This window comes from Salvelinus alpinus, chromosome 11 (genome assembly GCF_045679555.1).
Source record: "Salvelinus alpinus chromosome 11, SLU_Salpinus.1, whole genome shotgun sequence".
NCBI lineage: Eukaryota > Metazoa > Chordata > Actinopteri > Salmoniformes > Salmonidae > Salvelinus > Salvelinus alpinus.
This window is the reverse complement of record NC_092096.1, coordinates 64219485-64246897: the sequence shown is the minus strand read 5'-3', so window position 1 is coordinate 64246897 and position 27413 is coordinate 64219485. Positions and strand designations below refer to the sequence as shown.

General features: G+C 47.1%; 1 protein-coding gene across 3 annotated transcripts in view; it reads right to left on the bottom strand.

Moving 5' to 3' along the window:
* Nucleotides 1-27413, bottom strand: part of LOC139534674 (VPS10 domain-containing receptor SorCS2-like) — a 451135-nt gene that overhangs the window by 332644 nt on the left and 91078 nt on the right. For all 3 annotated transcript variants that reach the window (XM_071333995.1, XM_071333996.1, XM_071333997.1), the window contains exon 2: nucleotides 7575-7642. In XM_071333995.1, coding sequence (XP_071190096.1) covers nucleotides 7575-7642 — 68 coding nt within the window. The remainder of the gene's footprint in view (nucleotides 1-7574; nucleotides 7643-27413) is intronic.

Here is a 27413-nt window from a genome sequence, read left to right as displayed (position 1 = left end):
ATTATAAATCCCAGATGTTCTTTCACACTAACAGCACATGTGTAAAGTGTGTGTGTGTGTGTGTGTGTGTGTGTGTGTGTGTGTGTGTGTGTGTGTGTGTGTGTGTGTGTGTGTGTGTGTGTGTGTGTGTGTGTGTGTGTGTGTGTGTGTGTGTGTGTGTGTGTGTGTGTGTGTGTGTGTGTGTGTGTGTGTGTGTGTGTGTGTGTGTGTGACACGGGTATGTGAATATGTATAAATGAAACTGTGCAGTTGAGAGACAGAGAGAGAGAGAGAGAGAGAGAGAGGGGTAGAGAGAGAGAGAGAGAGAGAGAGAGAGAGAGAGAGAGAGAGAGAGAGAGAGAGAGCGAGAGAGAGAGAGAGAGAGAGAGAGAGAGAGAGAGAGAGAGAGAGAGAGAGAGAGAGAGAGAGAGATGGGTAGAGAGAGAGAGAGGGGTAGAGAGAGAGGGAGAGAGGGGGTAGAGAGAGAGAGAGAGAGAGAGTAGAGAGAGAGAGGTAGCATGTAGAGACAGCAGATAGAGATGAGAGGACGTGTGTAGATGTAGAGAGAGAGAGAGAGATGAGATGAGAGTAGTAGAGAGAGAGAGAGAGAGAGAGAGAGAGAGAGAGAGAGAGAGAGAGAGAGAGAGAGAGAGAGAGAGAGAGAGAGAGAGAGAGAGAGAGAGAGAGAGAGAGAGAGAGAGAGAGAGAGAGAGAGAGAGAGAGAGAGAGAGAGAGAGAGAGAGAGAGAGAGAGAGAGAGAGAGAGAGAGAGAGAGAGAGATGTGTATCCTTGTCTGTCTCAACTCTTGTGTACCAGGCTTTACATCACAGAGAGTAAAGCATGTGGTTTACCTCGGAGGAGCAGCATTCTCCAGAGTCACTCTTTCAACACACACTCAGGTTGACGTCCCCTCTTAGTAACGCAGCAACCAATCCCCCGTCCCCAACAGCATCATCCACACCCAGCTCCTTACTCATGCCAACCAGTCACAGCCATTACAATACTGTTTCCTACATACTGTTTCCTTCATTATTTTAATTTAACCTTGATTTATACAGGTTATTCCCCCATTGAGATAAAATCTCTTCCAAGAGAGAGACAAAAAGACATCCAGGAGATGCATCATGGTGTCCTGTGCTTTTGGATGACTGTCATATCGTTTGACTTCATGTCTGTTCGTACAGTAAGGCTATGGGGTAACCAGCTGGTGTAGGGGTACAGTACTGTAGAGTGACTCAGGCTGCTGCTATTTCCTGTCTCTCTTTCGGAAGAGTCTGGGCAGACGAAGACACAATGTTAACAGGCCTCAGCCATATGATGATTGATAGTGATGATAGGGCTGAGACTCTGACATGCTAATTCATCATTGGAAATGAGGACAGCGAGACCACAGCTGAAGTTTGGATTTCTGGATAGGGAAATGGAGCCCTAACCCTGCAGCTGTTGTAGACATGGAGTATGTCCCAAATGTCTCCCTATTCCCTAACATAGTTCACTACTTTAGACCAGAGCCCTATAGAACCCTATTCCCTACATAGTTCACTACTTTAGACCAGAGCCCTATAGAACCCTATTCCCTACATAGTTCACTACTTTAGACCAGAGCCCTATAGAACCCTATTCCCTACATAGTTCACTACTTTAGACCAGAGCCCTATAGAACCCTATTCCCTACATAGTTCACTACTTTAGACCAGAGCCCTATAGAACCCTATTCCCTACATAGTTCACTACTTTAGACCAGAGCCCTATGGAACCCTATTCGCTACATAGTTCACTACTTTAGACCAGAGCCCTATAGAACCCTATTCCCTACATAGTTCACTACTTTAGACCAGAGCCCTATAGAACCCTATTCCCTACATAGTTCACTACTTTAGACCAGAGCCCTATAGAACCCTATTCCCTACATAGTTCACTACTTTAGACCAGAGCCCTATGGAACCCTATTCCCTACATAGTTCACTACTTTAGACCAGAGCCCTATAGAACCCTATTCCCTACATAGTTCACTACTTTTGACCAGAGTGATGTGTTAAATAGGGAATAGGGAGTCATTTTGGAGGCAAATGTCCAGACAGCTGCAGGAGAGTATAGAATGTAAAGGGAGATCTCTTGATAATAAGAAGTATTCTTGCCTTATCAGCCTGAGAAGACTTTCCGAGGAGTAAAAATCTGTGGCAGAAACTAAAAGCACAGCAGGGGTTTTGGGGGGAAACTGAGGGGAAGGAGGTGGGGAAACACCTCAACAAAAAAATGTGAGTGAAGTGCTCCGAGGTTCACGGTGAGGTGAACGCTCCCAGCTTACACACAACAGGGATTGTGTGAACACACATTCTGCACACGCTGTAGGCACAACCACACGCACAGCCTTGTCCAAATACACACAGACACGTGCACACACATGGTGAGGGTGTGTGGTTTTTGTCCTTTGTCTCTGACAGACAGACAGACAGACAGACAGACAGACAGACAGACAGACAGACAGACAGACAGACAGACAGACAGACAGACAGACAGACAGACAGACAGACAGACAGACAGACAGACAGACAGACAGACAGACAGACAGACAGACAGACAGACAGACAGACTAGACAGACAGACAGACTAGACAGACTAGACAGACTAGACAGACAGACAGACAGACAGACAGACAGACAGACAGACAGACAGACAGACAGACAGACAGACAGACAGACAGACAGACAGACAGACAGACAGACAGACAGACAGACAGACAGACAGACAGACAGACACATTGGAAAGAACTAACCAAAAAACAGACCAATCTAGAATGCTCTTTGGCCCTTAACAGAGGGACAGAATACCTGACCACTGTGACTGACCCAAACTTAAGGAAATCTTTGAGTATGTACAGACTCAGTGAGCATATCCTTGCTATTGAGAAAGGCCGCCATAGGCAGACCTGACTCTCAAGAGAAAACAGGCTATGTGCACACTGCACACAAAATGAGTGGAAACTGAGCTGCACTTCCTAACCTCCTGCCAAATGTATGACCATATTAGAGACACATATTTCCCTCAGATTACAGAGGCCCACAAAGAGTTCCAAAAATAATTCAATTTTGATAAACTCCCATATCTACTGGGTGAAATACCACAGTGTGTCATCACAGCAGCACGATGTGTGACCTGTTGTCACAAGAAAAGGTCAACCCGTATTGATGTTTATTTATTTTCCATTTTGTACTTTAATTATTTGCAAGTCGTTACAAGACTATGTATAGCCATAATATGCCAGTTGAAATGTTTATATTAATTTTAAACTTTTGTGAGTGTAATGTTTACTGTTCATTTTTGTGTTGTTTATTTTCACTTCTATTTCCCTTGCTTTGGCAATGTAAACGTATGTTTCCCCAGCCAATAAAGCCCCTTGAATTGAATTGAGAGAGAGGGATTAACCCCAAGCTCCCCTGAGGCAAAACAGTAAGGGACACAGGTCAGACATTTATCACATACGTTTCTCCTCAAGCACACTTCCTCTCTTCCCCTCTCCCCCTCTTCCCCTCTCCCCCTCTTCCTCTCTTCCACTCTTCCTCTCTCCATCACTGTCTTTTCCCCTTTGTCTCTCTATCACTCTTTTTCCTCTTTCCCTTGTCTCTGAAAGAATCAATACAGAGAGCCTGAGAGTGAGAGAGACGTGAGTGAGTGTGAGGGAGAGGTGAGTGAGTGTGAGAGAGAGGTGAGTGAGTGTGAGGGAAATAGCAGGCCTGTTGTCCACATTACAATCTCAGTATAGCTGTAATTGGCAAGCTATAACGCTCCCATTGGTAGGTCTCTGGTCTCATATGGAGCTATTGTAAAATGTTCCTTACAAGGAAAATCACTATTTTATTTAAACGCAAACTGTGTCTTTTCTATATAAACCTTTTTTGATATAAACATCCTCGGTTGCCTCAATTTCATAGCAACCATGCCCTTTCGCATCACAAAGAGAGCCGTTCTCATGAGAAAAGGGAATGTTTTGGTCTCTTCATCGAGCGTGCTCCAGCTGAGGATCCTGGGACAGCCATAACAGATTCAAAGCCCCGGTTATTGGAGCCAGAGACACAGCATTAAACTCCCATGGCTGACGCCAGAGCTATGGAGATAGCCAAAACTCCACAGAACACAAAGAAGAAAGAACACTGGGAGAGACAAGCGAGAAACTGAGGTCTTCAAAAAAATCTATCCCATAAGCCACTTTGAAGCATTTGGTTTATCGGTAACTTTTTCAACTCTGTCGTATCTGAACATGATCATAAACAGACAGGTTTTTACACAGAGTTGTGTCAGCAGGGGCAAAAGCCCATATACTATTCTGAAGCGTATAATTTACCAGCACTTTAAATGATCAATATTTAGTCGTCCCCGCTGTGCCTAAGCGAGATCAATCACCTTTGAATATTCTTTTAGAATGAAATAAAATCAAGATGATGATATTCTGTGAGAGATCTTTGAGAATTTAGTTATGTGAAAGATAGCCAGTTGGAGCAGCTTGGATCCTTCCCACTCCGTCTCTCCGGAGCCCAGTTCACATAGGATTGTCTCACACCACAAACCCATTATCCGCTCTGGCTTAATCCTGATTGGAAAAATATGGGACCGCTCCCCCCAAGCTCCCCCCCCCCCCCCCCTTCAAGCATCTGGGGAAGACTGGGGCGGGATCACCGCTGTTGACCTGAGGAAGACGAAGAGGAGAGAGGAAGGGTGAGGGTCACACTTACTTTACCTTTCAGCTGAGTCATAGGAAGGTACAGAGACAGTTTGGGGACCACATGCCTGGGTTCCTCACAGAGCTTTTTAATCTTAACCAGAACCTCTCTCAAATTTAAGAGAATTGACAAGAAAAACTGAGAAAGTAAAGGAGGGGTAAACAGACAGACAGAAGTACAGGCAGATTTATCGATCTGTCTCATTTCACCTTGCAGTGGTTGATGTAGCCCACACAAAGAAATCATCACCGACTTTCAAGCCAATCCAAAGGACTCCAAAGACAAGCCACGTCGGATGACAGGCGTCTAAACCCACTGACCCAGAAGTTCCTCTCTCCCGTCTTCTCAGCTAACTTTCCTCCAGAGCGGTGCCTCACATCGCCTGGCGTCTTGATCTACACCACCTGACAGTGAGGTGCAGAGCCCATTAATCTCCCCCATCTTCCCCGCCGTTTGATCCCATGCTTGAGGACATCAAAGTCCAGGCTCAAGGACAGTGGAGGTGGCGGTGCAACTGCACAGCCATTCTGGAGCTGACAGGACTCCGACGCCCACACACACATAATAACAGCACAACAACACCACGGCGGCCATTTTGGCTCCTGACAAAAACATGCTAATTCTCTTCACCGTTCACGGACAATAACGAAGGGAGGCTAACAACGTGCCGGATTTGTGATTTAAATTTCAGTTTGTTTAGATTCTTTCAACTTCTCTCTATTTATTTCGACCAGACTGGTTTGTCATGGTGAACCTTAAAACATTATTCATGAATTACAACAATTAAAACATCAACAGGAGCAGGATGGAAATAGTATGTGCATTATTCATATGACTGCTAGAGGGAGACAAGCAGTCACAGCTAATGAGCGGCCAGCGTTTTGAAGTGCAGAGGACCCACAGTGAGGTAGAGGGAAGTAATGAAGTACTATTGTGAGACCACAGGAGGGGAGGACAGCTCGTAATAAGGTCCGGAACGAAGCAAATGGAATGGCATCAAACACAGAGGGAACAATGTATTTGATACCATTCCACCTATTCCATTCCAGCCATTACCACCAGCCCGTCCTCCCCAACTCTTGTGCCATCAACCTCCTGTGCGTGAGACAAATGTACTGTTTGAGGGCTTTCTATTTCTATCATTAGAACCAGGACCCTGCCACTTGAGGACTTATGTTTTAGAATAACAAAATGTATGAGTTAGAGTGATTGGTTAGAGTGATTGTCTCAGGATGGTAAGTTGGTGGTTGAAGTTATCCCTCTAGTGGTGTGGGGGCTGTGCCTTGGCAAAGTGGGTGGGGTTATATCCTTCCTGTTTGGCCCTGTCCGGGGGTATCATCGGATGGGACCACAGTGTCTCCTGACCCCTCCTGTCTCAGCCTTCAGTATTTATGCTGCACTAGTTTATGTGTCGGTGGGCTAGGGTCAGTTTGTTATATCTGGAGTACTTCTGTCTTATCCGATGTCCTGTGTGAATTTAAGTATGCTCTCTCTAATTCTCTCTTTCTCTCTTTCTCTCTCTCGGAGGACCTGAGCCCTAGGACCATGCCTCAGGACGACCTGACATTATGACTCCTTGCTGTCCCCAGTCCACCTGGCTGTGCTGCTGCTCCAGTTTCTGTTCTGCCTGCGGCTATGGAACCCTGACCTGTTCACCGGACGTGCTACCTGTCCCAGACCTGCTGTTTTCAACTCTCTAGAGACCGCAGGAGCGGTAGAGATACTCTTAATGATCGGCTATGAAAAGCCAACTGACATTTACTCCTGAGGTGCTGCACCTTCGACAACTACTGTGATTATTATTATTTGACCATGCATGAACATTTGAACATCTTGGCCATGTTCTGTTATAATCTCCACCCGGCACAGCCAGAAGAGGACTGGCCACCCCTCATAGCCTGGTTCCTCTCTAGGTTTCTTCCTAGGTTTTGGCCTTTCTAGGGAGTTTTTCCTAGCCACCGTGCTTCTACACCTGCATTGCTTTCTGTTTGGGGTTTTAGGCTGGGTTTCTGTACAGCACTTTGAGATATCAGCTGATGTACGAAGGGCTATATAAATAAATTTGATTTGATTTGATTGGTTCTGAGCTTCTGAGTCTCTGAAACGGAGAACAGTGGAGATGTCCCTGCTGACTGGCCAGTTCTACTAAGTAGAAGTTGCTCTGGTCTGCCCATCAGGCCGAGTCGTGACCCTGTCTCCCTGGCACCAGACGGTGGCCACTGTCCTGCCCTGTGCCACACTGATTAGCTATCTGTCCAAACAGATGCCCGCTCTCGCCCCATGCCACCGACCCACTTTCTCTCTTTCCCAGCCCCAGCTGATGTTTTGTCGTTCTTCCAAACTGTTCTGTCCGTAATCAGTGCCAGTGTGTCTTCTGAGAAGCACAGCAATGAGATAAACCGACCCACCACCCTTTAAAGGTGCACTATGCAGAAATTGTTCCGCCATTTCTTGGTTTCTAAAACTGTAATAGTTTGCTTAATTTCAGTTTATGTGACAAAATAAGCTAGTACAGTATAGAGAATCATTGTACCATCTAAACCGCTGTGAAATATATTTTCCATAACCAAAAATATAGTTTTTTCAGCTGTTTGAAGTTGGTGTACAAAAACCGAAAGTAAAAGACGCAAAAACAAAACTTAAGAACAGGAAGAATATAAATAGCGCACATAGATATACCGCTTCCTAGACATGATTTCAATGAGAACGACAGATCTATGACTCACATTTCTATGTGAATTTGGTCGGGTTGCCAAAAAAAGTTACATATTGCCACTTTAACCTCACAGTGAGTCCCTGTCCTGATAGGTGGACTGGGCTGTGGCGCCGATATAACCTAAACAGGTACTATAAACAAACACAGCGTTTGGATCCTACCTCCAGAGGGAGCTCTCCAGGACCTTGCTGGAGTCCACGTGGTAATACTTGGTCAGGATGAGAATGACCTGAGAAAGACGAAGAGGAGAGAGGAAGGGTGAGTCTCAACAGTACAATATACACTGAAACACGTTCACAGATAGGGCATGGTAAGTATTGCAATAGCAGTATTTGGTTTGATTCAAAATGATTCCAAAATGTATGTTTGAAGCTTCTTTCCCTGGGCTGTGGCTGTAATGCTGATGATGACCTGTTTGAGGGAACACAGAGAGACTATTACCCTGTACAAAGAGCTGTCTTGTTTTACACTTCCATTTTAGAAGGAAATGTTTACAGAGTGGTCCCCACGCTAGCCAGATGATTTCTCTTTGCTTATTTGAGCTTTTATTGCCATAATATGGACTTGGTCTTTTACCAAATAAGGCTATCTGCTGTATAACTCCCCCCCCCCCCCCTACCTTGTCACAACACAACTGATTGGCTCAAACAAAATCACATTAAGAAGGAAAGAAATTCCACAGATTAACTTTTAACGCTGAATATCATTTCAGGAGGAGCTTCAAATATTAAACCCTTTTAGAGTTTTATTCAAGTACAAGTGCTGAATATTAGGTTTTGTGGGGAAGAAAAGCTGCCTTTGACATACAACTCAACAGAGACCTATGTCATTCATAGAACCAGAGCATCTCGCCCATAGTACAAAAACATTCACGCACACGTGTGTGTGTGTGTGTGTGTGTGTGTGTGTGTGTGTGTGTGTGTGTGTGTGTGTGTGTGTGTGTGTGTGTGTGTGTGTGTGTGTGTGTGTGTGTGTGTGTGTGTGTGTGTGTGTGTGTGTGTGTGTGTGTGTGTGTGTGTGTGTGTGTGTGTGTTTGCGTGTGTCCCCCTCCTTCATTGGTCTTTCATATTTTCGGAGAACTCTCCGGTTTTGACAGCGGTGCGGCCTGCTGGGCGTGCGTTGCCATGGTGAGGGATGCCGGAGGTTCAGAAAGAGAGCAGTTAGCCCCTTGGAGGTGTTATTGGCAGGTCGGTGGAGTGAGCTGTTAGGATCCAGGGCAGAACACACTGGGCCTTACTGCCCTGGGGCTGGTAGTAGCTGATTGGCCCAGGGCCCTGGAGCTGGTAGTAGCTGATTGGCCCAGGGCCCTGGCCAGGAGCAGGATCCAGGGAAGAACACACTGGGCTTTACTGCCCTGGGGCTGGTGGTAGGTGATTGGCCCAGGGCCCTGGCCAGGAGAAGAGGCCTACAGAAGGCTGTGTTGAAGATGGCAGCTCTGACCAGACTTCAGTGTATGAACCACAGTGCAGAGTATAGGTCTTCACGGGTCCAAAAAGTTGTATCCATTCCCGAAATGAACCTAGGGCTTTCCCACCCGGGCCTGATATGCATAAATAAAGAGACCTGTTCCGAATGGTTCCGGCCTAGGTTCCGACCTAGGTTCCGACCTTTCTTGGGAGTTTTTCCTAGCCACCGTGCTTCTACATCTGCATTGCTTGCTGTTTGGGGTTTTAGGCTGGGTTTCTGTACAGCACTTTGTGTAAAAAGGGCTTTATAAATAAATTTGATTGAAATTTGATAGATTTTTTCAAGTTGTCTGGATGTCCTTTGGGTGGTGGAACATTCTTGATACACACGGGAAACTGTTGAGGGTGATAAACCCAGCAGTGTTGCAGTTCTTGCCACAAACCGGCGCGCCTGGCACCTACTACCAGACCCCGTTCAAAGGCACTTCAATCTTTTGTCTTGCCCATTCACCCTCTGAATGGTACACATACACAATCCATGCCTCTGTTGTCTCAAGGCTTAAAAATCCTTCTTTAACCTGTCTCCTCCCCTTCATCTACACTGATTGAAGTGGATTTAACAAGTGACATCAATATTTCTCAAGCTTTCACCTGGATTCACCTGGACAGACATGTAAAGAGCAGGTGTTCCTAATGTTTTGTACACTCTGTGTATGTTGCTGCTACTGTTTATTATCTGTCATTTTATTCTTAGTTATATGTGCATATCTTCCTCAATTACCTCGTACCCCTGCACATTGACTCGGTGCTGGAACCCCGTGTATATGGCCATGTTATCATTACTCATAGACTCAGTACTGGAACCCCATGTATATAGCCAAGTTATCATTACTCATAGACTCAGTACTGACTCAGTGCTGGAACCCCCTGTATATAGCCAAGTTATCATTACTCATAGACTCAGTACTGACTCAGTGCTGGAACCCCGTGTATATAGCCAAGTTATCATTACTCATAGACTCAGTACTGGAACCCCCTGTATATAGCCAAGTTATCATTACTCATAGACTCAGTACTGGAACCCCCTGTATATAGCCAAGTTATCATTACTCATTATGTATTTATTATTACTTTTATTACTACGTGTTTTAATTTTCTATTATTTCTCTATTTTCTCTGCATTGTTGGGAAGGGCCCGTCAGAAAGCATTTCACTGTTAGTCTACACCTGTTCTTTACGAAGCATGTGACTAATACCATTTGGTTTGAGATGACGCTTTCATATCCATTTTCAGATGAGTTGAACCTTTGACAGGCTGACGCCTTCTTTAGCCAATTAGAAAAGATTAATCCGTTCTAATTTGGTGTTTGTTCTCCACGGATCAGTCCGGCCAAAGCCTTAGGCCCTCAACAACCTTTAGTGTTGCCCCCTTGTGCCAGGGCAGAGCAACGCAGCTATAGGGATTTTTATTCCAAGAGGACAACAGGCCTCTTTTATGGAGGCTAGTCTTTAAAGCCCACACTGGGACACAAGAGAGAGTTACATTATACACATAACCCAGAGTTGGTCGGCTCCACATCTCGGACCGACCACTGAGTGGAACACTGAGTGTACTTTGGGAGTAGCTCCAATCGCCATTCCACAACAGAGAGCCGAGTTCTATCAAAGGCACTCAACAGACTCTCAAGACACTTTGGCTCAAAGCTACTCCAGCTCAAAGTTCCATCCCTGGGGTAGCTTGGGGTTCCAAAGACACTTTGAGGCCAGTGGAACGGAAACGTCAACAATCCCCCAAAGCCCTGCATTAAAGACCAAAATTGGTTAAAGAAATAAAAAATTGTAACAGTTTAATTTAAGGACCAAACAATTGACAGCTGTGCCTTGTATAAGTGGGGCTCTTCAGAGGAATGCTTCACCAGTGAAATCTGAAATGCACAACCAAATACTTTCCCCCGTTTATAGCCTTCTAGAATCTGATCCTGGTTGAACTCTTGACCCCAGCACTCAGAGTTCAGAGGTCGCTCACCAGCTCACCGTATTAAGTTGTCCCGTCTTCCTATTTATCTTTTCATGTTGAATTGAGAGTTGAGGACATTGACTAGAGACCGACTACCTGTTCTACCTAGACGTCTCCTTCCTTCTCTCCTGTGCCAGTCCTCCACCTTCTCCACTACTCTTCTCTTTCATCCTTCCATCAACACCTAAACTTGTCAGTAAACCACTTTCCTCACTGCCCTCACCAGGGCAGGCCAATTAAAACTTGAAAAAACATAATTGGCAAAAGTCCAAATGTTCAGCATAGCAGATAAAGTCAGCGTTGGTGTTTCATTCCGTCTCTGGCTGGTGAGCGTCAGATAGGCCTCGGTCTCACTCGGCGTCTCATTAGAGCTGTGTGGATAGAGAGGGACAGCTTTGCAGAGGCTGACAGTCTGTTGCCACGGTCACTAGCTGATTCACAGTAGGGCAGCACGCGGCCAGGCAAGGGCGGAGGGATATGCTCGCTTGCTGCATCGCAGGATGTCACACAAGAGCCTTCCCGGTTTCACATACTTCAATGACTTTGAGTAAAAGTTCAGATTATCTCTGCTTTCCAATTCCCCATCTGTGGGGATAGACTTTCCCAGCAGTAACTGAGTAAATCTTTAGGAGCTTGTTTCAGCTTTAAAATTGCAGATAGATTGTGGCTTCCATCAATGTAATTGTCTGAATAATTTCCAGACCCTCATATATACTGTATATGTATATATATATATACTGTATATATATTTATTTTTTTAAGAATCCTATATTATTTTCCCCTAACCCTACCACCCCTCCCCTAATTGGAGTAAACGAATGGACAATAACACTTAGGCTTCTACTTCCAGTTTATACTTTACATTCTATATACATTTTACAGACACAGAATATTTTTCAATAGTTATCTTCTGTTTGTTTTTAGTCCCATCCTTCAGCTCCACTCAACCCTACAATCTATCTCTGAACACCATCCAGTCCCATCCTTCAGCTCCACTCAACCCTCCCATCTATTTCTGAACACCATCCAGTCCCATCCTTCAGCTCCACTCAACCCCTCCCATCTATCTCTGAACACCATCCAGTCCCATCCTTCAGCTCCACTCAACCCCTCCCATCTATCTCTGAACACCATCCAGTCCCATCCTTCAGCTCCACTCAACCCTCCCATCTATCTCTGAACACCATCCAGTCCCATCCTTCAGCTCCACTTAACCCTCCCATCTATCTCTGAACACCATTCAGTCCCATCCTTCAGCTCCACTCAACCCTCCCATCTATCTCTGAACACCATCCAGTCCCATCCTTCAGCTCCACTCAACCCTCCCATCTATCTCTGAACACCATCCAGTCCCATCCTTCAGCTCCACTCAACCCTCCCATCTATCTCTGAACACCATCCAGTCCCATCCTTCAGCTCCACTCAACCCTCCCATCTATCTCTGAACACCATCCAGTCCCATCCTTCAGCTCCACTCAACCCTCCCATCTATCTCTGAACACCATCCAGTCCCATCCTTCAGCTCCACTCAACCCTCCCATCTATCTCTGAACACCATCCAGTCCCATCCTTCAGCTCCACTCAACCCTCCCATCTATCTCTGAACACCATCCAGTCCCATCCTTCAGCTCCACTCAACCCTCCCATCTGTCTCTGAACACCATCCAGTCCCATCCTTCAGCTCCACTCAACCCTCCCATCTATTTCTGAACACCATCCAGTCCCATCCTTCAGCTCCACTCAACCCTCCCATCTATTTCTGAACACCATCCAGTCCCATCCTTCAGCTCCACTCAACCCTCCCATCTATCTCTGAACACCATCCAGTCCCATCCTTCAGCTCCACTCAACCCTCCCATCTATCTCTGAACACCATCCAGTCCCATCCTTCAGCTCCACTCAACCCTCCCATCTATCTCTGAACACCATCCAGTCCCATCCTTCAGCTCCACTCAACCCTCCCATCTATTTCTGAACACCATCCAGTCCCATCCTTCAGCTCCACTCAACCCTCCCATCTATCTCTGAACACCATCCAGTCCCATCCTTCAGCTCCACTCAACCCTCCCATCTATCTCTGAACACCATCCAGTCCCATCCTTCAGCTCCACTCAACCCTCCCATCTGTCTCTGAACACCATCCAGTCCCATCCTTCAGCTCCACTCAACCCTCCCATCTATTTCTGAACACCATCCAGTCCCATCCTTCAGCTCCACTCAACCCTCCCATCTATTTCTGAACACCATCCAGTCCCATCCTTCAGCTCCACTCAACCCTCCCATCTATCTCTGAACACCATCCAGTCCCATCCTTCAGCTCCACTCAACCCTCCCATCTATCTCTGAACACCATCCAGTCCCATCCTTCAGCTCCACTCAACCCTCCCATCTATCTCTGAACACCATCCAGTCCCATCCTTCAGCTCCACTCAACCCTCCCATCTATTTCTGAACACCATCCAGTCCCATCCTTCAGCTCCACTCAACCCTCCCATCTATCTCTGAACACCATCCAGTCCCATCCTTCAGCTCCACTCAACCCTCCCATCTATCTCTGAACACCATCCAGTCCCATCCTTCAGCTCCACTCAACCCTCCCATCTATCTCTGAACACCATCCAGTCCCATCCTTCAGCTCCACTCAACCCTCCCATCTATCTCTGAACACCATCCAGTCCCATCCTTCAGCTCCACTCAACCCTCCCATCTATCTCTGAACACCATCCAGTTTGGATTTCTTTTTTACCATATATTTTTCAACTGTGCTGTGATGTTTCACAAAAGTTCGGAACCTTTCTATTGTCATAGTTTCTACAGATTGTAAATTAAAGATAAACATTTTTGCCAAGCGTATTATTATATTGTTGATCGATTGACTATGACTTTTCGAATCACCCATCAGTGCTATTTGCAGAGTTAGCTCCAGGTAAATGTTGCAATTCTTCAACCATTCCTGAACTTCCGACCAAAAACAAGCTACATATGGGCGGTACAAAATCTAATGATTCTGTCTCTTTGCAGTAAAATCTGCAGATCTGGGATGGTTGTATCCCCCAAAATATATAACATTCTATTGGTTCCAAGAAGTTTGTATAATAATTTTAATTGAAAAACTTTAAGTTTTGAATCCGGCGTAGTTTTGTGTATCAGTTCATAAACCATGTACCATGGAATCAGTACATCGATAATATCTTCCCAACTATTTTGCAATCTATATGGCACAGCTGTCAATTGTTTGGTCCTTAAATTAAACTGTTACAAGTATTTATTTCTTTAACCAATTTTGGTCTTTAATGCAGGGCTTCGGGGGATTGTTGATGTGTCTACAAGATCTACTATTTCATGTAAAACAGAGTTGGGTAGTAAATGAGAGCATGCCTCTGCTAGTGTCGCCCGAACCTGGCACAACCACATGTGTTCCCCTGTTTGCAATAGACAGCCCTGCATAAAAAATACAGATTGCTTTGGGTGTTGCACATCAAATAGCATCCCAGAAGCGTCGTGTGGAATATGAAAAAGTAAAGAGAGTCAGTCTTTCTCTACACTGGGCCGACAGAGATTCGGGGCATCATTCATCTGTATGTCAACATTCTCGTGGTTTTGTATCCGACCAGCCTATAAAAACGCCGCGTCTCCAGAGAAACCCTGACCCACGCAGTCCTATCCCTGCGCTAAACAGTCCTATCCCTGCGCTACACAGTCCTATCCCCGCGCTACACAGTCCTATCCCCGCGCTACACAGTCCTATCCCTGCGCTACACAGTCCTATCCCTGCGCTACACAGTCCTATCCCCGCGCTACACAGTCCTATCCCTGCGCTACACAGTCCTATCCCTTTGCCACACAGTCCTATCCCTGCGCTACACAGTCCTACCCCTGCGCTACACAGTCCTATCCCCGTGCTACACAGTCCTATCCCCGCGCTACACAGTCCTATCCCCGCGCTACACAGTCCTATCCCTTTGCAGGAGGAGGCAGATGGATCACTATGAGGAGGAGGCAGATGGATCACTATGAGGAGGAGGCAGATGGATCACTATGAGGAGGAGGCAGATGGATCACTATGAGGAGGAGGCAGATGGATCACTATGAGGAGGAGGCAGATGGATCACTATGATGAGGAGGCAGATGGATCACTATGAGGAGGAGGCAGGTGGATCACTATGAGGAGGAGGCAGATGGATCACTATGAGGAGGAGGCAGATGGATCACTATGAGGAGGAGGCAGATGGATCACTATGAGGAGGAGGCAGATGGATCACTATGAGGAGGAGGCAGATGGATCACTATGAGGAGGAGGCAGGTGGATCACTATGAGGAGGAGGCAGATGGATCACTATGAGGAGGAGGCAGATGGATCACTATGAGGAGGAGGCAGATGGATCACTATGAGGAGGAGGCAGATGGATCACTATGAGGAGGAGGCAGATGGATCACTATGAGGAGGAGGCAGATGGATCACTATGATGAGGAGGCAGATGGATCACTATGAGGAGGAGGCAGGTGGATCACTATGAGGAGGAGGCAGATGGATCACTATGAGGAGGAGGCAGATGGATCACTATGAGGAGGAGGCAGATGGATCACTATGAGGAGGAGGCAGATGGATCACTATGAGGAGGAGGCAGATGGATCACTATGAGGAGGAGGCAGGTGGATCACTATGAGGAGGAGGCAGATGGATCACTATGAGGAGGAGGCAGATGGATCACTATGAGGAGGAGGCAGATGGATCACTATGAGGAGGAGGCAGGTGGATCACTATGAGGAGGAGGCAGATGGATCACTATGAGGAGGGGGCAGATGGATCACTATGAGGAGGAGGGAGATGGATCACTATGAGGAGGAGGGAGATGGATCACTATGAGGAGGAGGCAGATGGATCACTATGAGGAGGAGGCAGATGGATCACTATGAGGAGGAGGCAGATGGATCACTATGAGGAGGAGGCAGATGGATCACTATGAGGAGGAGGCAGATGGATCACTATGAGGAGGAGGCAGATGCAGCGTTCTGTTGGCGACGGTGTGCCTCCCTCCATGACAAAATGGCTGAATAGTGGAGAAGCTTGATCCCACCGCTTCCACCAACGGGCACTGGCCGGAGCCCGAGAATGCAGCTTGGCAGGCCCCAACTACAACTTATTTTACTGAAAGGAAAAGTTTGGCACATCCGAAAGGTCTTAACAGAGCAGCAGCTTAGAACGATCTTCCTGTTATTCGGAACAAGTTAATTATAAATACAAAAATGAATCATAACAACTGGAGCCTACCTAGATCTGCAAATATGTCAAGACGAGAGAGACAAAGTCTGAGTGGTCATTTTGGAATGAACCACGACGGAAAAGCATGGTGTGGGCATGTTATTGACTGCAAAGTAAGTAAAAGGTCATTTGTGAAGCAATTGACCCTGGAGGAGTGTTTCCTTTCAACAAATACATCTCCTATTCACATTAGTTTTCTATTCATTAGAGCAGAGTACAAACACTGGAAACTCCAAGCATTTTTGCCACAACGCATGGACGTTTTTTCCACAACGTCCATGCAACCTTGTGGCAACATTGTTGCAGTCTGATGGTGACCCACTGTGGGAATGTTGTTCGTCAGCCTCTGGATGACATTTACTGGGGAAACATCAATTGGGCAGTCAGGACCCCTGAACAACAACACACAGTTACAAGAGCCCCCAGTGAGCCCTTTACACCAGCGACACAGCTGATCACGAGGTCCAGCTTCACATCACCATCTTGTCTTTTTTTCCCCCTCTTGAGACATTCTGCTACACTGGGGGTCTCATTGAGAAGCTATCAATCAGCTTTAGAAGAGAGAGGCGAGAAGAGTTTGGTGAAAGGAAAGGGAATGAACGGAAAGAGAGCAGGGATAAAGAGAGAGACGAGAAGAGTTTGGTGACAGGAAAGGGAATGAACGGAAAGAGAGCAGGGATACAGAGAGAGACGAGAAGAGTTTGGTGACAGGAAAGGGAATGAACGGAAAGAGAGCAGGGATACAGAGAGAGACGAGAAGAGTTTGGTGACAGGAAAGGGAATGAACGGAAAGAGAGCAGGGATACAGAGAGAGACGAGAAGAGTTTGGTGACAGGAAAGGGAATGAACGGAAAGAGAGCAGGGATACAGAGAGAGACGAGAAGAGTTTGGTGACAGGAAAGGGAATGAACAGAAAGGAAGATATCAGGGATAAAGAGAGAGACGAGAAGAGTTTGGTGACAGGAAAGGGAATGAACGGAAAGAGAGCAGGGATAAAGAGAGAGACGAGAAGAGTTTGGTGACAGGAAAGGGAATGAACGGAAAGAGAGAGAGCAGAGATAAAGAGAGAGACGAGAAGAGTTTGGTGACAGGAAAGGGAATGAACGGAAAGAGAGAGAGCAGGGATAAAGAGAGAGACGAGAAGAGTTTGGTGACAGGAAAGGGAATGAACGGAAAGAGAGCAGGGATAAAGAGAGAGACGAGAAGCGCCAGAGTTTACACACGCAGACACACGGACACACACGGACACGCACAAACACAAGCCTATTCTCTTTCATTCTCACATACATTACAAGTACTCACTCTCCCTCCGTCCCTCCCTCCCTCCCTCCCTCCCTCCCTCCCTCCCTCCCTCCCTCCCTCCCTCCCTCCCTCCCTCCCTCCCTCCCTCCCTCCCTCCCTCCCTCCCTCCCTCCCTCCCTCCCTCCCTCCCTCCCTATCTTAATATCTTAGCTAGGTCACAATTACCTCCATTCCTCTCCTTCAATAGCAGTGATAATCAGGGCATTGCCCATTCAGATCTCAGCGTTCGACAACCTCGAGCGGTCATGTCTGTATGTACACGTTTCTGCACGGACCTCAACCCTCCCTCTGTAGAGCCAGGCACCGGGCAGTGACCCATACACACGCGGGCGTTTTAACGGTCGTTTGAGACGGCGACCCCTCATTAAACTGCTCCGGGAGAAAGGGAGATGACTATTACATGGGCCTGTGAGTTTTGCTGACCCTGCAGTCTAACCAATACAAAGAAATGTCTACTAGACTAACCCTTACACACATGGTAGATTCCATACAGTCAGGCTGAGGTAGTCAGCCTTCCACTGGCTGGTTCCCACTGTAGTTTATCTGTCTCCTATGCTAAAGTATTCTACATTATTCTATAGTATTCTACATTATTCTATAGTATTCTACATTATTCTATAGTATTCTACATGATTCTATAGTATTCTACATGATTCTATAGTATTCTACATGATTCTATAGTATTCTACATGATTCTATAGTATTCTACATTACTCTATAGTATTCTTCTGCTGTCTTTTACTTTTCCATATTTCTGATTTTGTCCTCCTTTTCTGTCTGTCTGTCTGGTTCACTCTCCCTCGTTGTTTCTGTCTGTCTGTCTGGTTCACTCTCCCTCGTTGTTTCTGTCTGTCTGTCTGGTTCACTCTCCCTCGTTGTTTCTGTCTGTCTGTCTGGTTCACTCTCCCTCGTTGTTTCTGTCTGTCTGTCTGGTTCACTCTCCCTCGTTGTTTCTTACTGTCTGTCTGGTTCACTCTCCCTCGTTGTTTCTGTCTGTCTGTCTGGTTCACTCTCCCTCGTTGTTTCTGTCTGTCTGTCTGGTTCACTCTCCCTCGTTGTTTCTGTCTGTCTGTCTGGTTCACTCTCCCTAGTTGTTTCTGTCTGTCTGTCTGGTTCACTCTCCCTCGTTGTTTCTGTCTGTCTGTCTGGTTCACTCTCCCTCGTTGTTTCTGTCTGTCTGTCTGGTTCACTCTCCCTCGTTGTTTCTGTCTGTCTGTCTGGTTCACTCTCCCTCGTTGTTTCTGTCTGTCTGTCTAGTTCACTCTCCCTCGTTGTTTCTGTCTGTGTAGTTCACTAGCCCTCGTTGTTTCTGTCTGTCTGTCTGGTTCACTCTTCCTCGTTGTTTCTGTCTGTCTGTCTGGTTCACTCTCCCTCGTTGTGTCTGTCTGTGTAGTTCACTAGCCCTCGTTGTTTCTGTCTGTCTGTCTGGTTCACTCTCCCTCGTTGTTTCTGTCTGTCTGTCTAGTTCACTCTCCCTCGTTGTTTCTGTCTGTGTAGTTCACTAGCCCTCGTTGTTTCTTACTGTCTGTGTAGTTCACTAGCCCTCGTTGTTTCTGTCTGTCTGTGTAGTTCACTCTCCCTTGTTGTTTCTGTCTGTCTGTCTGTCTGTGTAGTTCACTAGCCCTCGTTGTTTCTGTCTGTCTGTGTAGTTCACTCTCCCTCGTTGTTTCTGTCTGTCTGTCTGGTTCACTCTCCCTCGTTGTTTCTGTCTGTCTGTGTAGTTCACTCTCCCTTGTTGTTTCTGTCTGTCTGTCTGTCTGTGTAGTTCACTAGCCCTCGTTGTTTCTGTCTGTCTGTGTAGTTCACTCTCCCTTGTTGTTTCTGTCTGTCTGTTTGTCTGTGTAGTTTACTAGCCCTCGTTGTTTGGTTCAGATCTTTGTTTTTACTCTCCTGCCCTCCCTCTTTCTTTTCACGTCTCTTTCTCCTGTTCTTCCTGATAGACATCTGATTCGTGTAATTAGAGTCTCATCCAATCATTTGTCTGTTTATGTAGTCGAGACGATCTAGATAGAGACAGAAAATAACATGGCATGCAGAGATGCACACAAACACACACATCTATCCATCTTTCTATACTCTATCTATCTATCTATAATCTATCCATCCATCTATAATCCATCCATCTATCTATAATCTATCCATCCATCTATAATCTATCTATCTATAATCTATCCATCTATCTATAATCTATCTATCCATCTATAATCCATCCATCTATGCATCTATCCATCCATCTATCCATCCAATCAGTGATTTTATTTTTATATTTGTAATCCCTCACATTAATTAAACCTTATCAAACAACATGGATGAGGTAGAAGTAAGCTCTTCAAAACAACTCAGTTCATAGCTGATACTTTAATCCAAAACCAAACATCTCAGTTCATAGTTGATACTTTAATCCAAAACCAAAACAACTCAGTTCATAGCTGATACTTGAATCCAAAACAAAACAACTCAGTTCATAGCTGATACTTTAATCCAAAACCAAACAACTCAGTTCATAGTTGATACTTGAATCCAAAACAAAACATCTCAGTTCATAGCTGATACTTTAATCCAAAACCCAATTGTACACATAAAAACACAAACTTCATAACAACACTGTCTGGCATAGACCATGTATGTAATGTATTCCTATAGATATTAAGTTCTGTTTTTAATGATAGAGGCTGCTGGAGATGGACTGGCAGTCTTAAAAGGTCAATAGTACCAGCAGGATTGAGACTGAGACCTCAGCCGTATGATACTCCACTGCAGGGAGGGAGGGAGCGAGGGAGAGAGGGAGGGAGATGAAATGAGAGAGAGAGAGAGAGAGAGAGAGAGAGAGAGAGAGAGAGAGAGAGAGAGAGAGAGAGAGAGAGAGAGAGAGAGAGAGAGAGAGAGAGAGAGAGAGAGACAGAGAGACAGAGAGAGAGAGAGACAGAGAGACAGAGAGAGAGAGAGACAGAGAGAGAGCGAGACAGAGAGAGAGAGAGACAGAGAGAGAGAGAGAGAGAGACAGAGAGAGAGAGAGACATAGACAGAGAGAGAGAGAGAGAGAGACAGAAACAGAGAGACAGAAACAGAGAGACAGAGAGAGAGATCCCTGGGGTTGAAGCTCTGATGAGTTGTTCCATCTCACTGACTGAGTGATCGATGTGACTTATCCAGGGCCCATGGATTACTGCTGGCCCCCTGGCCCTCAGATTCGTCCATCGATAGTGGTAGACATGGGGGGTGGAGTGTGTCCTGCTGGGGATGGAACCAAGGCTGGCCTGGGACTAGGGATGAAGGTTGGGTGTTGGGTTGAAACCCAGAGGTGTTGGGTTCTTGGATGTCCTTTCTTGGACAGACAGAGGTGATGAGGGGTGAGGGAAGAGCGCTGGAGATTGAACCAAGCCTGGAGGGTCTTGATATTGGGTCGATCAAGTCCTGGCTTGAACTATGACTGCAAAGATATCAAATCATATCAAATGTTTATTTGTCACGTGCCGAATACAACAAGTGTAGACCTTACCGTGAAATGCTTACTCACATAATATGATGCTAGGAGCTAGATGGTGTACTCTTGTTGCATCTATCCTGGAGATTTCCTATGTCATCGACAACCTTTGTATTAGTTTGAAACAAAAAAAATGCTTTGATCGTTTCAGTTGTGTGAGGCAACAAGGACAAATGGGGACAAAAATAGAGCATATGCTCCCATATGCTCAAAAAATATATCTTTGAACACAGGCAATGATGTTTCTGTCACTGCCAGGTCTGTAGTTCAGCTGCCACACCTGAAACTCAATCTACCCTGATCTGTAGTTCAGCTGCCACACCTGAAACTCAATCTACCCTGATCTGTAGTTCAGCTGCCACACCTGAAACTCAATCTACCCTGATCTGTAGTTCAGCTGCCACACCTGAAACTCAATCTACCCTGATCTGTAGTTCAGCTGCCACACCTGAAACTCAATCTACCCTGATCTGTAGTTCAGCTGCCACACCTGAAACTCAATCTACCCTGATCTGTAGTTCAGCTGCCACACCTGAAACTCAATCTACCCTGATCTGTAGTTCAGCTGCCACACCTGAAACTCAATCTACCCTGATCTGTAGTTCAGCTGCCACACCTGAAACTCAATCTACCCTGATCTGTAGTTCAGCTGCCACACCTGAAACTCAATCTACCCTGATCTGTAGTTCAGCTGCCACACCTCAAACTCAATCTACCCTGATCTGTAGTTCAGCTGCCACACCTGAAACTCAATCTACCCTGATCTGTAGTTCAGCTGCCACACCTGAAACTCAATCTACCCTGATCTGTAGTTCAGCTGCCACACCTCAAACTCAATCTACCCTGATCTGTAGTTCAGCTGCCACACCTCAAACTCAATCTACCCTGATCTGTAGTTCAGCTGCTACACCTCAAACTCAAGCTACCCTGATCTGTAGTTCAGCTGCCACACCTCAAACTCAATCTACCCTGATCTGTAGTTCAGCTGCCACACCTCAAACTCAATCTACCCTGATCTGTAATTCATCTGCCACACCTCAAACTCAATCTACCCTGATCTGTAGTTCAGCTGCCACACCTCAAACTCAATCTACCCTGATCTGTAGTTCAGCTGCCACACCTCAAACTCAATCTACCCTGATGTGTAGTTCATCTGCCACACCTCAAACTCAATCTACCCTGATGTGTAGTTCATCTGCCACACCTCAAACTCAATCTACCCTGATCCTCTCTGTAAGAAGACAGTCAGCCAGTCTATCTGAAAGACCACAGAGAACGAGAGAAGAAAGCAGAGACATGAAAGAGTGATAGAGGGGGTCGCTCTCTCACTCGTTCCCTCTGTGACTGACCACAGACCCCCTCCATTCCTCCATCCAGCCGGGTGGTCAATAAAACCTTTCCAGAACAGAAAAATGAAAGGAGAAAAATAAATAAGAGTAGAACGCAGGTGGGGACTTGGAAGCAGACCGAGAGCTGTGAAGAAGAGGGGGTGGACGCGCCGTGTGTGTGTGTGTGTGTGTGTGTGTGTGTGTGTGTGTGTGTGTGTGTGTGTGTGTGTGTGTGTGTGTGTGTGTGTGTGTGTGTGTGTGTGTGTGTGTGTGTGTGTGTGTGTGTGTGTGTGTGTGTGTGTGTGTGTGTGTGTGTGTGTCCACCATCATAGACACATTGAGGACAAAACAAAGGAAACCACATAACACACTGGCTATACCAAGACACAACTCACTGCCTATACCAAGACACAACACACACACTGCCCATACCAAGACACAACACACTGCCTATACCAAGACACAACACACTGCCTATACCAAGACACAACAAACACACTGCCTATACCAAGACACAACACACTGCCTATACCAAGACACAACACACTGCCTATACCAAGACACAACACACTGCCTATACCAAGACACAACACACTGCCTATACCAAGACACAACACACACACTGGCTATACCAAGACACAACACACACACTGCCTATACCAAGACACAACACACTGCCTATACCAAGACACAACACACACACTGCCTATACCAAGACACAACACACTGCCTATACCAAGACACAACACACTGCCTATACCAAGACACAACACACTGGCTATACCAAGACACAACACACACACTGCCTATACCAAGACACAACACACTGCCTATACCAAGACACAACACACTGGCTATACCAAGACACAACACACACACTGCCTATACCAAGACACAACACACTGCCTATACCAAGACACAACACACACACACACTGCCTATACCAAGACACAACACACTGCCTATACCAAGACACAACACACTGCCTATACCAAGACACAACACACTGCCTATACCAAGACACAACACACTGCCTATACCAAGACACAACACACTGCCTATACCAAGACACAACACACTGCCTATACCAAGACACAACACACTGCCTGTACCAAGACACAACACACTGCCTATACCAAGACACAACACACTGCCTATACCAAGACACAACTCACTGCCTATACCAAGACACAACACACTGCCTATACCAAGACACAACACACTGCCTATACCAAGACACAACACACTGCCTATACCAAGACACAACACACTGCCTATACCAAGACACAACACACACACTGGCTATACCAAGACACAACACACTGCCTATACCAAGACACAACACACTGCCTATACCAAGACACAACACACTGCCTATACCAAGACACAACACACTGCCTATACCAAGACACAACACACTGCCTATACCAAGACACAACTCACTGCCTGTACCAAGACACAACACACACACTGCCTATACCAAGACACAACACACTGCCTATACCAAGACACAACACACACACTGCCTATACCAAGACACAACTCACTGCCTGTACCAAGACACAACACACACACTGCCTATACCAAGACACAACACACTGCCTATACCAAGACACAACTCACTGCCTGTACCAAGACACAACACACACACTGCCTATACCAAGACACAACTCACTGCCTGTACCAAGACACAACACACACACTGCCTATACCAAGACACAACACACACACTGCCTATACCAAGACACAACACACTGCCTATACCAAGACACAACACACTGCCTATACCAAGACACAACACACTGCCTATACCAAGACACAACACACTGCCTGTACCAAGACACAACACACTGCCTATACCAAGACACAACACACTGCCTATACCAAGACACAACTCACTGCCTATACCAAGACACAACACACTGGCTATACCAAGACACAACACACACACTGCCTATACCAAGACACAACACACTGCCTATACCAAGACACAACACACTGCCTATACCAAGACACAACACACACACACACTGGCTATACCAAGACACAACACACTGCCTATACCAAGACACAACACACTGCCTATACCAAGACACAACACACTGCCTATACCAAGACACAACACACTGCCTATACCAAGACACAACACACTGCCTATACCAAGACACAACACACTGCCTATACCAAGACACAACACACTGCCTGTACCAAGACACAACACACTGCCTATACCAAGACACAACACACTGCCTATACCAAGACACAACTCACTGCCTATACCAAGACACAACACACTGCCTATACCAAGACACAACACACTGCCTATACCAAGACACAACACACTGCCTATACCAAGACACAACACACTGCCTATACCAAGACACAACACACACACTGGCTATACCAAGACACAACACACTGCCTATACCAAGACACAACACACTGCCTATACCAAGACACAACACACTGCCTATACCAAGACACAACACACTGCCTATACCAAGACACAACACACTGCCTATACCAAGACACAACTCACTGCCTGTACCAAGACACAACACACACACTGCCTATACCAAGACACAACACACTGCCTATACCAAGACACAACACACACACTGCCTATACCAAGACACAACTCACTGCCTGTACCAAGACACAACACACACACTGCCTATACCAAGACACAACACACTGCCTATACCAAGACACAACTCACTGCCTGTACCAAGACACAACACACTGCCTATACCAAGACACAACACACACACTGCCTATACCAAGACACAACACACAGTGCCTAAACCAAGACACAGAAAAATGTGTGTTCATGTCCCAGGATATGTTGGCACGGTTTGCCAGCCCTTCGTCTCGGGCCTAACAACACACGCGCCAATATATCCTCCAAACACCGGCTTCTCTGGCATTATCACTTAATTATGCGTGATAATTTGAATATGGGCTTAGGTAATAGAGTTGTTTTTAAAAATGGTTGAATTTGAAACCCGTTCAAGAGGCTAATACGATCCCATGACGACCCAGGTCGGGTCGTCATGAACCCAGCCTGACTGAGTCTGAGTGCTTAACGATGGTATTTGGAGTTCATTGTTTTCTTGCAATGGAACAGAAATATATTACGCATAAATGGTTTGCTTCCCAAAGGCCTAGTGTTGTATATTGTTTACTTTACTTCATAGAGTTAAACATTATTTTTTTCCCCCTTTTTCTCTCTCCCTCTCACACACCTCAAAAGCAAGGGATGAGCAAATAAGAGAGAAAGATTATTTGTAGCCTGATGCCATTCTAAGTCACTCATTTAATCATCCAATCCAATATACCAATAGTAGTCTTCATTACACTGCACTACAGACGATACAGAGAAGTGAGCCGAACAGAGCGGAGGGAGAAGCTACGTAAATACATTAGGATGAAACTGTTCTCCCAGGCTACAGTGAGCATTAGTACGCTTAGTGGAGTTTGATGCTTTTGGCAGTGCTGCTCTATTACCTGTCCACTGAAGCAAGCGCTCCCTCAACAAAGGATTTCAACACCAACCACCTCTCCCCTCAGATGCACATTTTCTTGCCCCCCCCCCCCCCCCCCCCCAATCTCTCAACTCTCACGCTACCACAAAGACTAACTTTCTCCTCTTGTCTTGGCTGTCAAGCACACTTCCTCTCACTCTACCTCTTTCCCTCCGTTACCCTGCCCTCCCCCTGTTTTCTCCTCACCTGCATCCCCCTCTCTCTAGCCCCTTTCCCCTGTCCTCTCCTCCCCTGCATCCCCCTCTCTCGAGCCCCTTCCCCCTGTTCTCTCCTCCCCTGCATCCCCCTCTCTCTAGCCCCTTTCCCCTGTCCTCTCCTCCCCTGCATCCCCCTCTCTCTAGCCCCTTTCCCCTGTCCTCTCCTCCCCTGCATCCCCCTCTCTCTAGCCCCTTTCCCCTGTCCTCTCCTCCCCTGCATCCCCCTCTCTCTAGCCCCTTTCCCCTGTTCTCTCCTCCCCTGCATCCCCCTCTCTCTAGCCCCTTTCCCCTGTCCTCTCCTCCCCTGCATCCCCCTCTCTCTAGCCCCTTTCCCCTGTCCTCTCCTCCCCTGCATCCCCCTCTCTCTAGCCCCTTTCCCCTGTCCTCTCCTCCCCTGCATCCCCCTCTCTCTAGCCCCTTTCCCCTGTCCTCTCCTCCCCTGCATCCCCCTCTCTCTAGCCCCTTTCCCCTGTCCTCTCCTCCCCTGCATCCCCCTCTCTCTAGCCCCTTTCCCCTGTCCTCTCCTCCCCTGCATCCCCCTCTCTCTAGCCCCTCCCCCTGTCCTCTCCTCCCCTGCATCCCCCTCTCTCTAGCCCCTTTCCCCTGTCCTCTCCTCCCCTGCATCCCCCTCTCTCTAGCCCCTTTCCCCTGTCCTCTCCTCCCCTGCATCCCCCTCTCTCTAGCCCCTTTCCCCTGTCCTCTCCTCACCTGCATCCCCCTCTCTCTAGCCCCTTTCCCCTGTCCTCTCCTCACCTACATCCCCCTCTCTCTAGCCCCTTTCCCCTGTCCTCTCCTCCCCTGCATCCCCCTCTCTCTAGCCCCTTTCCCCTGTCCTCTCCTCCCCTGCATCCCCCTCTCTCTAGCCCCTTTCCCCTGTCCTCTCCTCCCCTGCATCCCCCTCTCTCTAGCCCCTTTCCCCTGTCCTCTCCTCCCCTGCATCCCCCTCTCTCTAGCCCCTTTCCCCTGTCCTCTCCTCCCCTGCATCCCCCTCTCTCTAGCCCCTTTCCCCTGTCCTCTCCTCCCCTGCATCCCCCTCTCTCTAGCCCCTTTCCCCTGTCCTCTCCTCCCCTGCATCCCCCTCTCTCTAGCCCCTTTCCCCTGTCCTCTCCTCCCCTGCATCCCCCTCTCTCTAGCCCCTTTCCCCTGTCCTCTCCTCACCTGCATCCCCCTCTCTCTAGCCCCTTTCCCCTGTCCTCTCCTCCCCTGCATCCCCCTCTCTCTAGCCCCTCCCCCTGTCCTCTCCTCCCCTGCATCCCCCTCTCTCTAGCCCCTCCCCCTGTCCTCTCCTCCCCTGCATCCCCCTCTCTCTAGCCCCTCCCCCTGTCCTCTCCTCCCCTGCATCCCCCTCTCTCTAGCCCCTTTCCCCTGTCCTCTCCTCCCCTGCATCCCCCTCTCTCTAGCCCCTTTCCCCTGTCCTCTCCTCCCCTGCATCCCCCTCTCTCGAGCCCCTTTCCCCTG